Genomic DNA, 16,478 nt, shown 5'->3' with positions numbered 1-16,478 from the left:
GTGATACAGTATATGCACAGAGAACAGTGTGTGAACATCAGAGGTCTATGACTGTTCAACGTAAGACAATATTGACAGGAACAAAATTGGACATTTTCAGGAAACAATTAGGCAAGTTCCAGTAAAAAGTGCCAGGCCAACTGGGTTGTAGTGGATATGTAGGCCTGCGGGCCGCGCCAAGCAATAGCCTGATGGACAAAGTTGTCTAAGGTTAATCCTGGTCTCAGGCCTGGCTTGGGGAATAGAACAATTTCTAGAACCAACTCCAGGTATATTCCAGGTGAAGCTGTGCCACCGTGACAGAGTCATGGTGCCCCTAGAGTGGGCTTCCATGCCAGGAGACCCACACTCTTGCACTACATCGTTGCTACAGCGAAGGCCTCTTTTTTTATTTCTTTTTATCTGGCACAACCTTCGATTTCCGATGTTGCAAGCGGTTAGACATTGTTCCCTTACCCCCGTGCCCCAATCGCAGCCAGTTGCAATAATTGCCAGGCTGGTTTAGTTAGCACTTAATCTAACTTATTACCTTAACTGCCGTGGCAGAACACGAGCCGTGAGACGTGAGGGACAGGTGCAGCAAGCACAAGCACCAGCCACAAGCACCACGGACTGTGCCAGTTAAGCCGGCCAGTCACCAGGCATACTAAGTGCTTGAGGGAACTCAACATTACAGAGGCAGGCAATGTTGCAGAAGCTAGTGCAGAAATACCTGCCACGTGGGGGCCATACTGTTCTGCAACAGTGAAGAGTGTTAGTGACCTACACAACACAATATGAGACTTGAACAACTGTGATACGCTTAACTGCAAATGCATTAACCACAGTTCACATCCAGTATGATGATTAACAAAATATAACATTATTTATATTAAGTAACATTATTAAAATGTTATATTTCGCTCAAAACAAATAATTTCAGATAAAGGAGGATCAGAGTGTATTCCAATAGTACTGACACAGACGTAACTGTCCAGCCCTTAAATAAATCCAGATTTGCTGCAACAAACGAGGCTCATCAGTCTCACATATCCAGGCGCTGCTTGACAAGAACAAAGTTTGTTGACCAGACCACACACTAGAAGGTGAAAGGACGATGACGTTTCGGTCCGTCCTGGACCATTCTCACAATCGACTTGAGAATGGTCCAGGACGGACCGAAACGTCGTCGTCCCTTCACATTCTAGTGTGTGGTCTGGTCAACATACTTTAGCCACGTTATTGTGACTCATCACCTACACAAGAACGAAGTTTAAAACACTGCAAATAAATAAAATCACCAAACCATATCATCAGATCATTTAATGACTAAAATTTGTTGGTGTGGCTCAACGCCCGAACTTAAAATTGATTCAGAACAGTTGCAAACAATTTGTAAAGCCAGTTTATCTCTGCTTTACTTGACAATAAAATAATTTTGTATACACTATCTGGTAAAAAAAGCTTTAGGATAATTAGTTTTTACAACTTTTTTCAGTTAAGATATAGATTTAAGTTTTGAGATTTCATTCTTCTGTCAAAAAATGTTGTCACACAAATCTTTACCAATATTTATTCCAAATATATAATTTTGTAAATATTTTCTACTCACCTGTATTCGAATAATTTGATTTGTTTTCTTGTTTTTATTGCAGAAAGCTGTTATTAACTTTCTGCTAATTTAAATACTTTCATCGGCGACTTAAAAATTAACTATAAAAATTTAATACCTGTCCCACTTCATTTAAACGTCGCTCAAAAATGTATCATTGCAAACAAAAATTTATGCAAACAAACTTTCCAATCTCCTCAATAACTTCTTTTTACTTTGTTGTGTTCAACAAAGATTTGCAGCGCAGAGGGATAACTGCTCCACACAGATGTTCACGTCTTCAGAACTGAAACATTTGCAGTGTCTGAGTTATGTTAACAGGGAGGAACATAATGTTTTTTAAAGAGATGTCTCTCATGCTGTTTTTATTTGCTAACAGGAAGTCACAGTAACATGTCTGGGAGGCTTGGTGAGGTATGGTCACCCTGGGCACTAGGACGAGTGTGACGGGTGGCTGGTAGTGGTGGTTGGTCACGGGTGTCTGGTGGTGGTGGTGGTTGGTCACGGGTGTCTGGTGGTGGTGGTGGTTGGTCACGGGTGTCTGGTGGTAGTGGTGGTTGGTCACGGGTGTCTGGTGGTGGTGGTGGTTGGTCACGGGTGTCTGGTGGTGGTGGTGGTTGGTCACGGGTGTCTGGTGGTAGTGGTGGTTGGTCACGGGTGTCTGGTGGTGGTGGTGGTTGGTCACGGGTGTCTGGTGGTGGTGGTGGTGGTTGGTCACGGGTGTCTGGTGATGGTGGTGGTTGGTCACGGGTGTCTGGTGGTGGTGGTGGTTGGTCACGGGTGTCTGGTGATGGTGGTGGTGGAGGGTCACGGGTGTCTGGTGGTGGTGGTGGTTGGTCACGGGTGTCTGGTGGTGGTGGTGGTTGGTCACGGGTGTCTGGTGATGGTGGTGGTGGAGGGTCACGGGTGTCTGGTGGTGGTGGTGGTTGGTCACGGGTGTCTGGTGGTGGTGGTGGTTGGTCACGGGTGACTGGTGATGGTGGTGGTGGAGGGTCACGGGCTCCACCATCACGGGATGATGGACTTGAGCTCTTAGTCTTTATGACACCTTAAGTGCTGCTGACGGCTTCTCATCTTGATGACTGTGCGTCACACGACCTGGTGCGTCACACGACCTGACGCTGTCACGACCTGACGCTGTCACGACCTGACGCTGTCACGACCTGAAGCTGTCACGACCTGATGCTGTCACGACCTGAAGCTGTCACGACCTGATGCTGTCACGACCTGACGCTGTCACGACCTGACGCTGTCACGACCTGAAGCTGTCACGACCTGATGCTGTCACGACCTGAAGCTGTCACGACCTGATGCTGTCACGACCTGACGCTGTCACGACCTGACGCTGTCACGACCTGACGCTGTCACGACCTGATGCTGTCACGACCTGACGCTGTCACGACCTGATGCTGTCACGACCTGAAGCTGTCACGACCTGATGCTGTCACGACCTGAAGCTGTCACGACCTGACGCTGTCACGACCTGACGCTGTCACGACCTGACGCTGTCACGACCTGATGCTGTCACGACCTGAAGCTGTCACGACCTGACGCTGTCACGACCTGATGCTGTCACGACCTGAAGCTGTCACGACCTGATGCTGTCACGACCTGAAACTGTCACGACCTGATGCTGTCACGACCTGAAGCTGTCACGACCTGAAGCTGTCACGACCTGATGCTGTCACGACCTGATGCTGTCACGACCTGACGCTGTCACGACCTGAAGCTGTCACGACCTGAAGCTGTCACGACCTGATGCTGTCACGACCTGATGCTGTCACGACCTGATGCTGTCACGACCTGAAGCTGTCACGACCTGATGCTGTCACGACCTAATGCGTCACACGACCTGATGCGTCACATTTGACGAGACCATTGCGTTATGATGGCTCCTGCCTGATAGCTTTGTGAATGACAACTCTGAGCATCAAGTTAAGACAATCATTCAGCATGACTCTTTGTTGACACAACTCGGCCACTGAACTAATAGGTACCGGTAACCAACGTTGCAAATGCAACCTACTATGAAAATAACAACACGAATATCTACGGTTTCTATGCCTCAGATTCTATAGGTTAGGAGGGTTGCTTGGGGTCGTGCGTTTCTGGTTAGGTGATTGGGTTTGTTATCTAGCCTAGTTCAGCATGGCTTGTGTACCAGTCAGCATGGGTAATAGTTACAATATTTAATTTACCTAAGGGTTAATAATACCTTGACTCTTAATGAGTGCACCAGTATGCTCCAGGTAGAACCAAATATATATATATATATATATATATATATATATATATATATATATATATATATATATATATATAAATATATATATATATATATATATATATATATATATATATATATATATATATATATATATATATATATATATATATAAAATTTAAATTTCACTTATATAAATCATTTTTGACCAACTGAGATGGGATGAATAATATATGTACACATACTATCTTTGAGAACCAAGTAATTTCTGTACTAGGTTCATAACAGGGTTTAGGTTATGTTAGGAGATTGGCTGTATTACCAAGTGGAAAATTAAGTGTATGGTGCTGCTATGTATAGCTGAGAGAGAGAAGCGGGGGAGGTGGGGGGGGGGGGGTTAGGATGAATATAAGGGTAAAGAAATATATGAGTGTAGATAAGATGGGTGTAGAGCGGAGTGCGGGCGGGCTCAAGAGAGCGCTCCCGCTCCACCAATATTAAACCTTCAAGTAGCAGGGTGCTGGGAACACGGACCTGAGCCTGCGGAATATTGCACATAAATAATCAAAGCAGTTTTCTCAGACACTCGCAAATATGATAATACTTGTTTACCAGGGAGGCCATGAACATTCAACTAAGTACTTTCATAGTTTTATTGAACTTATGTTTTAAAACGTAGTTTGGGATTCTTTATCGCTTACAAATAAAATTTATTTCATGAAAATTGCAAATACGGTTCATTTGATTTGTAGGCACGATGATCTGAAGTGTTAAAGAGTGTTTGATGCTTGGTTGAAGGAGTGTGATCGTCTTATAGGAGAGGAAGACTGTTACGAGCTCCTCTGTAACTGGTATCTTTTAAACTATGATCCTTTTCAAGTCCAGAGATCCCTAACTTTTTTTGGAAATGTACAGAAATATTTAAGGCAAGAAATGAAATTGCACTTAAAAATACGGAAATATATATATATATATATATATATATATGAATGAAAACTCACACCCCAGAAGTGACTCGAACCCATACTCCCAGAAGCAACGCAACTGGTAACTACAGGGCGCCTTAATCCGCTTGACCATCACGGCCGTCAAAAGGAAGTGATAGCCGAGGCTATTTGAGCCACTTCCCCGACGGCAACTCGGATGGTAATCTTGGGCATAGCATTTCACCAAAACACCTCATTCTTTGGGGCACACGTGAGGAACACAAATGCGAACAAGCCTGAATGGTCCCCAGGACTATATGCGAATGAAATGGTCAATGATGGTCAAGCGGATTAAGGCGCCCTGTAGTTACCAGTTGCGTTGCTTCTGGGAGTATGGGTTCGAGTCACTTCTGGGGTGTGAGTTTTCATTCGCATATAGTCCTGGGGACCATTCAGGCTTGTTCGCATATATATATATATATATATATATATATATATATATATACACACATATATATACACACTTATATATATACAGGGATGAAGAAGCAGCTACACAAGGGGTAGAGTGGTTCACTAACGAGGGCTCCAGTCCCCCATATACGGTCCCGGCTGACACTTCCCTCATGACACCTGCCGGACATGTCTAGCTCGCGTCTCACCACCCTCCCTAAGACCCCTCACCTGCCCCCCCCCCCTTCACCAGGCCTCTCACCCGCTTCTCTCTTCACACATTTGGTCACTCGCCACTCAGTTTGACCTCACTACTCGTCCCTCCTCGTGTCTGCTTGATGGGGTTCTGGGAGTTCTTCTACTCCCCAAGCCCGGCCCGAGGCCAGGCTTGACTTGTGAGAGTTTGGTCCACTAGGCTGTTGCTTGGAGCGGCCCGCAGGCCCATATACCCATCACAGCCCGGTTGGTCCGGCACTCCTTGGAGGAAACTATCTAGTTTCCTCTTGAAGATGTCCACGGTTGTTCCGGCAATACACTGCGTCACTCACCCTTCCCCCCCCCCCTCTGCTCCTCACCCTCCCCCCCCCCCGCCCGTCCACCTCCCCATCGCTGGTAATGGGTGAAGCCTTTTTACCTTATCTGCCTTACAGGTCATTTACTTCCTGGACAATCTCTAAGACACTCTGGGCGGCCATGTTGGTTTCCTGGTAAACTGTCTCTCACCCATCACGAATATTCCTCATCTTCGCCGGTCACTCTTACACCTTTGTACACCTATGTACACCTTTGTACACCTTTGTACACCTATGTACACCTTTTTTCACCTTTGTATACAGATACAAAGGATATACTCCTCTGCTACAGATAGAGACTCCGTAATTATATTCTGTATAAACTTTCATTTAGTATTTTTATTACATATCATTTCAAACACTGTACATTTAAACATTTATTTTGCATGAGAGATTGTGCACTTGTTATATGTATTATAGATATCCAGTTCTGAGCCGCAGCATAATTGACCATATTTAGATACAAATTATTATGGTGTAATCCTTATTAGCAATTTGGAGTGTGAGAGAGCTTGGAGAACATCAATGCCTGAGTCACCTGTGTGGGTCATCAACCAGCCCTGGAACTGTGTTCTCACCTAGTTGTGCTTGCGGGGGTTGAGCTCTGGCTCTTTGGTCCCGCCTCTCAACCGTAGTGTACGTTGTGCTCCCAGCGCCGCGTGACTCCCACTCCCAGCTATTACAACTTCTTGCTAACTACCAAGTCTATTGTCGAGTCCCTGGCTGAGTGGACAGAGCGACTAACAGGTCTTCAGCAAGATAGTTTAGTCACTAACGTTGCTATCCAATTGTTACATGTGTTTAAAGTGGTTAAGTTGTCGATTTGAGCTGCAGCGACCCAAATATATGTGTTTGGAATGGGTTTCAGCTGCGTCTTTTGAACTGTGGAAAAGTGTTTGTAAGTTAGGCGTAATGCCCTGTTATGTGTGGGTGTAATGCCTCGTTATGTGTGGGTGTAATGCCTCGTTATGTGTGGGTGTAATGCCTCGTTATGTGTGGGTGTAATGCCTCGTTATGTGTGGGTGTAATGCCTCGTTATGTGTGGGTGTAATGCCTCGTTATGTGTGGGTGTAATGCCTCGTTATGTGTGGGTGTAATGCCCCGTTATGTGTGGGTGTAATGCCCCGTTATGTGTGGGTGTAATGCCCCGTTATGTGTGGGTGTAATGCCCCGTTATGTGTGGGTGTAATGCCTCGTTATGTGTGGGTGTAATGCCTCGTTATGTGTGGGTGTAATGCCCCGTTATGTGTGGGTGTAATGCCTCGTTAGGTGTGGGTGTAATGCCTCGTTATGTGTGGGTGTAATGCCTCGTTATGTGTGGGTGTAATGCCTCGTTATGTGTGGGTGTAATGCCTCGTTATGTGTGGGTGTAATGCCTCGTTATGTGTGGGTGTAATGCCTCGTTATGTGTGGGTGTAATGCCTTGTTATGTGTGGGACGGAAATTTAATCTCGCAATACGAGTGGTGGTGGTGTAGAGCAGGTTGGATCCTTTCTTTGTGGTGCTTGAGGGCGCTCGCCAGAGACTCCCTCGTGTCGTACACCGTCAACAACTTGCAATATTGCGTAAGCCCTTCACGCCGGCACTCACAAATGAATGTAGATGAAATGAGAGTTTCCAGGGCGCCGGCAGGTGTCGAACCCATTGACAACAATCCTAATGCGTGTCATTAACCTCTCAGCCTCCATTACCTGGGGTTCATGTGAATATTTTGTTAGTGTTACACAAAACACCGGAGCCCAACTTCACATGGACGGCTCACACACGCATCTAAGTCCCCAGCTTCTGGGGATTTGACGCCGTAGAGGGCGTCTCTCCGTCGGCTGAGATAGATGACGGACAGAAGACTGACGGATGAGTGACGGATGAGCGTGATTAATCACACCCTACTTGTGAAGGTGCTTCTGTGCATGCGCGCGTCCCGGATGCGGACGCGCGCACGCTTCTCTTGACAACCCAAGGCCAAGCTGTTGTCAACCCTCAAGGCCAAGCTTCTGTCAAAATCCAAAGCCAAGCTTCTGTCAAAATCCAAGGCCAAGCTTCTATCAACCCCCCAAGGCCAAGCTTCTGTCAAAATCCAAGGCCAAGCTTCTATCAACCCCCCAAGGCCAAGCTTCTATCAACCCCCCAAGGCCAAGCTTCTGTCAAAATCCAAGGCCAAGCTTCTGTCAACCTCCCAAGGCCAAGCTTCTGTCAACCCCCCAAGGCCAAGCTTCTGTCAACCCCCCAAGGCCAAGCTTCTGTCAACCCTCCAAGGACAATGTGTGTCAGTCACGTGTGGCACACCTGGCTTCTTCTACAACTCTCACATATATGTATTTATTTTTCAAGATTTTTAATTACTTTTTACTTGCTTCAACAATTCAAAATTCTTTTTTATCCTTGTCCAGAATAGCTTTTTCTTGGATACTCCTCGTCATGAATAGTCTTTTACATGTATACAAATTTCATATATTCTCGGAATCTTAAGAATTGTGAACCTCAGGATTAATTGCGTCGGAGTTATTTTTTTAAGCATGATTCCTGGCATTCCAGGAATCAGCGTCAAAGAAGGAATAATTTAAATAGGGAGATTGAAGAAATAGAGCGGAAATTGAAACACTTATATCAAACTGAAGAAAGGCAGTTAGAACAGAAAGCTATTCAGGAAATAAGAAAAAATCCAAAATACTTCTTCACATATGCGAAATCAAAAGCAAAAACCACTGCCAGTATTGGACTTATTCGTACGAGTGAAGGTTCATACACTGAGGATGACAAAGAAATTAGTGAAACCCTAAAAAAGCCGTATGAGGACATGTATAGCACTCCGATAAACAACATGAAAGTGGAAGATCCAGACAATTTCTTTGTGCAGGATATCCAAACCCCTGTAAATATAACTGATATCAACACGAACGTACTAGACTTTGAAAGAGAAATTGAAAACATGTCCATGCACTCGGTCCCGGGTCCAGATTCATGGAATTCAATATTTATAAAGAAATGCAAAGTGCCAGTAGCACAGGCACTCAGTATAGTGTGGAGGAAGAGCTTGGACACAGGGGAGATACCAGATGCACTTAAAGTAGCAGACATAGCCCCTCTACACAAGGGAGGGAGCAAAGCATTGGCAAAGAATTATAGACCAGTTGCACTAACGTCCCACATAATAAATGTATTTGAGAGAGTGATTAGGAGTCAAGTCACAAATTTCATGGAGACCAATGACCTTCACAACCAAGGCCAACATGGATTTCGAGCGGGAAGATCGTGCCTCTCACAGCTACTTGATCACTACAACAAAGTCACTGAGGCGTTAGAAGAAAAACAGAATGCTGATGTGATATACACGGACTTTGCAAAGGCTTTCGATAAATGTGACCATGGAGTGATAGCACAAAAAATGAAGTAAATGGGAATAACCGGTAAAGTAGGACGCTGGATACTCAGTTTTCTGTCAAACAGGACTCAGCGGGTAACAGTCAACCATATAAAATCGAGTCCAAGCGCAGTTAAAAGCTCTGTACCTCAGGGTACAGTCCTTACACCGCTGCGTTTCCTTATTCTCATATCAGATATAGACATAAATACAAGTCACAGCTTCGTATCATCCTTTGCAGATGACACAAAAATCAGTATGAAAATTACCTCTGCTGAAGACATTGAAAAACTTCAAGCTGATATTAATAAAGTTTCTGACTGGGCATCAGAAAATAACATGATGTTTAACAGTGATAAATTCCAGGTACTCAGGTACGGTAAAAATGAGGACCTTAAACATAATACAGGGTACAAAACACAATCAAATGTGCCCATAGTAGGAAAACAGCATGTAAAGGATTTGGGAATAATGATGTCTGACGACCTAACGTTTAGGGAGCATAACCAAGCAAATATTGCGTCAGCCAGAAAAATGATCAGATGGATTACGAGAACTTTCAAATCCAGGGATCCCATCACAATGGTTGTACTCTTCAAGTCACTTGTGTTGTCCCATCTTGAGTACTGCTCAGTACTCACTTCCCCCTTCAGAGCAGGAGAGATTGCTGAAATAGAGGGAATACAGAGAACATATACGGCACGCATAGACGCGATAAAGTATCTAAATTATTGGGATCGTCTTAAAGCCCTCCAAACGTACTCACTAGAAAGAAGACGAGAGAGATATCAAATAATATACACGTGGAATATACTGGAGGGCCATGTCCCAAATCTACACAGTAAAATAACAACATACTGGAGTGAACGATATGGAAGCAAATGCAGAATAGAACCAGTGAAGAGCAGAGGTGCCATGGGCACAGAGAACACTGTATAAACATCAGAGGTCCACGGTTGTTCAACACAAACCCAGTGAGCATAAGGAATATTGCCAGAACAACCGTGGACATCTTCAAGAGGAAACTAGATTGTTTCCTCCAAGGAGTGCCGGACCAACCGGGCTGTGGTGGGTATGTGGGCCTGCGGGCCGCTCCAAGCAACAGCCTGGTGGACCAAACTCTCACAATTCAAGCTTGGCCTCGGGCCGGGCTTGGGGAGTAGAAGAACTCCCAGAACCCCATCAACCAGGTATCAACGAGGTAATATTCAACTCCTCATATACAACGTCTACAAGCCTCCTAGATGTAAACTAGAAGCAGAGGCAGTGTTTGCCTTGGCCACGCATGAAAATGTAATTGTTGCTGGGATTTAATGCTCATCATCAAGAGTTGCGACTGGGCCAGCCATAGCAGATGGGCGCCATTTAGCTGCAGCTCTGCAAGAATTACCTAAAATTACACTTCTTAACACTGGGTATCCCACTCACATTCAAGGGAGGATCCCTTGATCTTACATTAATCTCATCAGCACTCAAGCATCAGGCGAAGTGGGAGGTAGACCCGGTGATCACCAGTGACTACTTCGCTACTTTCACAACACTAAACATAGAACGACCTCCTACACCACCTGCACAACCTAGGTGGAATTTACAAAAGACCAACTGGAATATATATCAAGAGGAACATGAAAAATGGCATACAACATTCATGCCACTTGAGGATTTGAACATGAGACCAATCTCCAGGAAGCCATTGCAGCTGCTGCAAACAAAGCTATTCCAGTCATTATCCCAAGAAACGAAACGAACGAACTATTGGTTCTATAGTAATGAAATTAAAAAAACAAAACCACAGAGTCAACACCTTTAGAAAACATTTAAAGAGAAACCCCACACCAGAAGGAAGAACTCTGCTAAGAGCGGTGATATCTGAAGCAAGACGAGTTTCTAGAGAGATAAAGGAGGCAAGATGGTTTAAGTGGTGTCAAACTCTAAATGAACATAGTAGTCTTGGCAAGATCTGGGGTCAGATTAAAACTATATCATGTCGACCAGCCCGACCACAGGCATGTATTCAACCATTGCAGGAGGCTGAGAGACTTGCTCTCCAATTTGCAGAAAAGAGAAGCTTCATATCAGCTTCCTGCAGTGGTCTGAAGGCAACAAGAACAATTATAACAAGAAAGGCTGACAGCCATTCATGAAAGCATAGCTACAAATGACGAATGTGACTGTCCCTTCACCAAACAAGAACTAATCAGAGCCAAAAGAGGTGGTAAGGACACTGCACCAGGTGCTGATAACATTACATACTCAATGATTGCACACGCAGATCCTGCTGGAGAACAAAGAATATTAGACGTTATCAATGCATCTTATGGCTCAAGATTATGACTCTTGAAGGAAAAAAGAACCTGACTAATCCTTATTTACTACATAATATTGCACAGATGCATATAGAAGGAAACCTGGCATCTGACAGCTTCACAAATGGATTAATAAACCAGCAGGGACAAGAAACTGGAACTGCAGTTAAGGCAGGAAACTCTGCAAACAGTTGGAGACTCAAACGTGTGCTCAACTCTACAGAGATGCTAGCCATTCAAAAGGCTTTGGAACATGCTCTTGCTGAACAACGACAACACGTTATCATACGTACAGATTCGATAACTGCCGCTGAAACCTTACAACAAGAACACATATGTGACAACACCAATCTGATCACAAATATCATATCATTAATGCAAACACTCAAACTTCAAGGCCAGCGGGTACTTACCAAGTGGGTGCCAAGTCATGTGGGAATAATAGGAAATGACATTGCAGACGAAACTGCAAAACTTGCCCCTTCGAGGGCTTATGTTATGATCTCTATTCAGTGAATTTGGCAGAGATGCAATAGTCTTCTTTCTCCTCGTCAGATCTACCTTGAATCTCAACTGCATTAAGTTTTTCATTCACGTGGCGTTCAATATGCAACAAAAACTCTAGCGTGCAGACTTATTATTTATTTATTTATTGATGCAATATTTGAGTTTGCTCGTAGTCCTTACCTCACATCCCCTTGCTGCTTGTTGCTTTACTTTATTGCATCTCTTCACTGCTTGATTGTATTGTCTCTCTCTCTCTCTCTCTCTCTCTCTCTATATATATATATATATATATATATATATATATATATATATATATATATATATATATATATATATATATATATATATATCTTTTTCATTAACACTTACAGAGGTGTTCGATTTTAACATACAATTATTGCATAATCGATTGTAATTTCTCGCTCCATTACTGCCGGAGTGGGTCCTGATGGGCTGGTTGGTCTCCCTGGCTGTTGCTACTCGCTTCTGTATGCACATTTAATGACATCATTTGCCAGGTTCTAATTGAACACACAATATTATGCAATCATTATTACTAATGATGTTTATCATTAATATTTTAATTAATATCGCTATCATTTGAACTACTATTAAATTGCCATTAATATTGTTATGATAATTATCATGTACATGTATTTTTTCACACCATCTTAGGGTCGTCCTCAAGTTGCTCAGTACCGTATGGTGAGCTGAGCATCTTTACTGTATATTATTGGGCCTTTATGGTGTCTTTGGTTCAAGCTCTGTTGACAAGTGTACAAGGGAGCCGGTCGGCCGAGCGGACAGCACGCTGGACTTGTAATCCTGTGGTTCCGGGTTCGATCCCGGGCGCCGGCGAGAAACAATGGGCAGAGTTTCTTGCACCCTATGCCCCTGTTACCTAGCAGTAAAATAGGTACCTGGGTGTTAGTCAGCTGTCACGGGCTGCTTCCTGGGGGTGGAGGCCTGGTCGAGGACCGGGCCGTGGGGACACTAAAGCCCCGAAATCATCTCAAGAAAACCTCAAGATAACCTGGTTGTGTTTGCGGGGGTTGAGTATCAGCTTTTTGGTCCCGCCTCTCAACTTTAAACTATTTCACTTTAAACTATTTAAACTTAATTTAAACTATTGCGGACAGATAGGTATTTATTTAAACTATTTCACACAGATATATTAGACGAGGAGGGGGCGTAGCCATATATGTTACGGAAAATTTTAAATGTAGTCCCCTCCCCTCGGCCGACCGGGGAGCCGGTCGGCCGAGCGGACAGCACGCTGGAGTTGTGATCCTGGGTTCGATCCCAAGCGCCGGCGAGAAACAATGTGCAGAGTTTCTTTCACCCTATGCCCCTGTTACCTAGCAGTAAAATAGGTACCTGGGAGTTAGTCAGCTGTCACAGGCTGCTTCTTGGGGGTGGAGGCCTGGTCGAGGACCGGGCCGCGGGGACACTTAAAAAAAAGCCCCGAAATCATCTCAAGATAACCTCAAGATAGTCTCAAAGAGTGAATCAAAACTGAGCCACACACAGAAATTATTTGGTTAGAATCAAAAGGGAAAAATTAAATCTTATAATAGTAGTTATACACAGGCCACCTAACTTAAAATGGAAGCAAAGCATCAATGGGATGAAATATCTCGAGCATCTAGGTCAAACAGTATTTGTGTCATGGGTGACTTTAATTTTATGGAATAAACTGGGTGAACAAAACAGGAAATAATAAGAATATAAGAATAAAGGTAACTGCAGAAGGCCTATGTGCCCATACGAGGCAGCTCCTATTTATAACCACCAAATCTCATTCATAGATATGTCTAAGCGTAGCTTGAACCAATCAAGGGATCCTACTTCTATTACATTATGTGGTAATGTAATATATATATATATATATATATATATATATATATATATATATATATATATATATATATATATATATATATATATATATATATATATATTAGTATATTTTGGTAGCAGTCTTTCCTGTAGACATATATTATTAAATATGACCGAAAAAGTAAGATTAATAATTCTAACACGAATTTTCTCAATCTTTCGTACATTACGCTTCACTGTTGGAGGTAAATCAAAAATCACTTCTCCAAAATTCATTTTTATTTCTAGTCTGACGCGACACGGGCGCGTTTCGTAAAACTTATTACATTTTCAAAGACTTCACAAATACACAACTGATTAGAACTTACGTCTCTCTGATATTATATCTACATTTGAGTGAGGTGGGAAGGGTGATGTGGCATTAACACAAGACAGAACAGGAGGGGATATTAATAGGGTATTAAAAGTATCAACACAAGACAGAACAGAAACAATGGGTATTGAATAGAAGTGTTTGTAGAAAGCCTATTGGTCCATATTTCTTGATGCTTCTATATTGGAGCGGAGTCTTGAGGTGGGTAGAATATAGTTGTGCAATAATTGGCTGTTGATTGCTGGTGTTGACTTCTTGATGTGTAGTGCCTCGCAAACGTCAAGCTGCCTGCTATCGCTGTATCTATCGATGATTTCTGTGTTGTTTACTAGGATTTCTCTGGCGATGGTTTGGTTATGGGAAGAGATTATATGTTCCTTAATGGAGCCCTGTTGCTTATGCATCGTTAAACGCCTAGAAAGAGATGTTGTTGTCTTGCCTATATACTGGGTTTTTTGGAGCTTACAGTCCCCAAGTGGGCATTTGAAGGCATAGACGACGTTAGTCTCTTTTAAAGCGTTCTGTTTTGTGTCTGGAGAGTTTCTCATGAGTAGGCTGGCCGTTTTTCTGGTTTTATAGTAAATCGTCAGTTGTATCCTCTGATTTTTGTCTGTAGGGATAACGTTTCTATTAACAATATCTTTCGGGACCCTTTCCTCCGTTTTATGAGCTGTGGAAAAGAAGTTCCTGTAAAATAGTCTAATAGGGGGAATAGGTGTTGTGTTAGTTGTCTCTTCAGAGGTTGCATGGCTTTTCACTTTCCTTCTTATGATGTCTTCGATGAAACCATTGGAGAAGCCGTTATTGACTAGGACCTGCCTTACCCTACAGAGTTCTTCGTCGACTTGCTTCCATTCTGAGCTGTGGCTGAGAGCACGGTCGACGTATGCGTTAACAACACTCCTCTTGTACCTGTCGGGGCAGTCGCTGTTGGCATTTAGGCACATTCCTATGTTTGTTTCCTTAGTGTAGACTGCAGTGTGGAAACCTCCGCCCTTTTCCATGACTGTTACATCTAGAAAAGGCAGCTTCCCATCCTTTTCCGTCTCGTAAGTGAAACGCAGCACGGAACTCTGCTCAAATGCCTCCTTCAGCTCCTGCAGATGTCTGACATCAGGTACCTGTGTAAAAATGTCGTCAACATACCTGCAGTATATGGCCGGTTTCAAGTTCATGTCGACTAAGACTTTTTGCTCGATGGTACCCATGTAGAAGTTTGCAAACAGGACACCTAGGGGAGAACCCATGGCGACCCCATCTACTTGCTTATACATGTGCCCATCCGGGCTCAAGAAGGGTGCCTCTTTAGTACAAGCTTGGAGTAGTTTCCTCAGAATACTTTCTGGCATGTCAAGAGGAGTACAGGCTGGATCACGATACACTCTGTCGGCTATCATTCCGATTGTCTCGTCCACAGGTACGTTGGTAAACAGCGATTCTACGTCCAACGAGGCTCTTATCCCTGTGGCCCGTGTGCCCCGCAGTAAGTCCACAAATTCCTTTGGAGACTTCAGGCTGAAGGCGCAAGGAACATAAGGAGTCAGCAGGCCGTTGAGTCGCTTCGCCAGTCTGTACGTGGGTGTGGGTATCTGGCTAATGATTGGCCGAAGTGGGTTTCCAGGCTTGTGCGTCTTGACATTTCCATACGCATATCCAGGTTTATATTCCCCAATGATCTTTGGCAGGTGGAGTCCGGATTTCTTGGCGTTCACAGTTTCGATCAGTTTGTTGACCTTTGCTTTTAATTCGGCTGTAGTGTCCTTCGTTACCCTTTGGAACTTAGTTTGGTCAGAGAGTATGATGTTCATTTTCGCCAGATATTCGTCTTTTTTAAGAATGACATATATTGGCGACTTGTCACCTCTCCTGACAACTATCTCCTTGTTCTCACGAAGGCTTTTAGCTGCCGCTTTAAGCTCGGGGGACAGTATGGTGCTTCTGTAGTTGCCTCGATTCTTTCCTCCTTCTGCAATAAGTTCTGCTTGTAAGGTATCTTTGGTAGTGACCTTCTTTTGTGTCTCGAGGTCGAATATGTCGTCCAACAGAATTTCCAACTCTACTTTCCGGGCCATTTCACTCGGTCTGGACATAACATGACAGTTTATGCCCAGATAGAACAAGGAGATAGTTGTCAGGAGAAGTGACAAGTCGCCAATATATGTCATTCTTAAAAAAGACGAATATCTGGCGAAAATGAACATCATACTCTCTGACCAAACTAAGTTCCAAAGGGTAACGAAGGACACTACAGCCGAATTAAAAGCAAAGGTCAACAAACTGATCGAAACTGTGAACGCCAAGAAATCCGGACTCCACCTGCCAAAGA

At 43.8% G+C, this 16,478-nt stretch overlaps 2 protein-coding genes across 6 annotated transcripts in view; both read left to right on the top strand.

The window, feature by feature from the left end:
* The window catches only part of LOC138351857 (uncharacterized), a 25,843-nt gene extending 14,572 nt beyond the window's left edge, over nucleotides 1-11,271 (top strand). The window contains exons 2-3 of the mRNA XM_069303867.1: nucleotides 8,302-8,780; nucleotides 11,186-11,271. Of these exons, the coding sequence (XP_069159968.1) occupies nucleotides 8,302-8,780; nucleotides 11,186-11,271 (565 nt within the window). The remainder of the gene's footprint in view (nucleotides 1-8,301; nucleotides 8,781-11,185) is intronic.
* Nucleotides 1-16,478, top strand: part of LOC138350724 (substance-K receptor-like) — a 362,889-nt gene that overhangs the window by 165,424 nt on the left and 180,987 nt on the right. The window lies entirely within an intron of this gene.

The sequence above is a fragment of the Procambarus clarkii genome, chromosome 5 (assembly GCF_040958095.1).
Source record: "Procambarus clarkii isolate CNS0578487 chromosome 5, FALCON_Pclarkii_2.0, whole genome shotgun sequence".
Taxonomy (NCBI): domain Eukaryota; kingdom Metazoa; phylum Arthropoda; class Malacostraca; order Decapoda; family Cambaridae; genus Procambarus; species Procambarus clarkii.
Note: the sequence above shows the minus strand (reverse complement) of the source record. Positions and strands in the feature narration are given on the sequence as shown.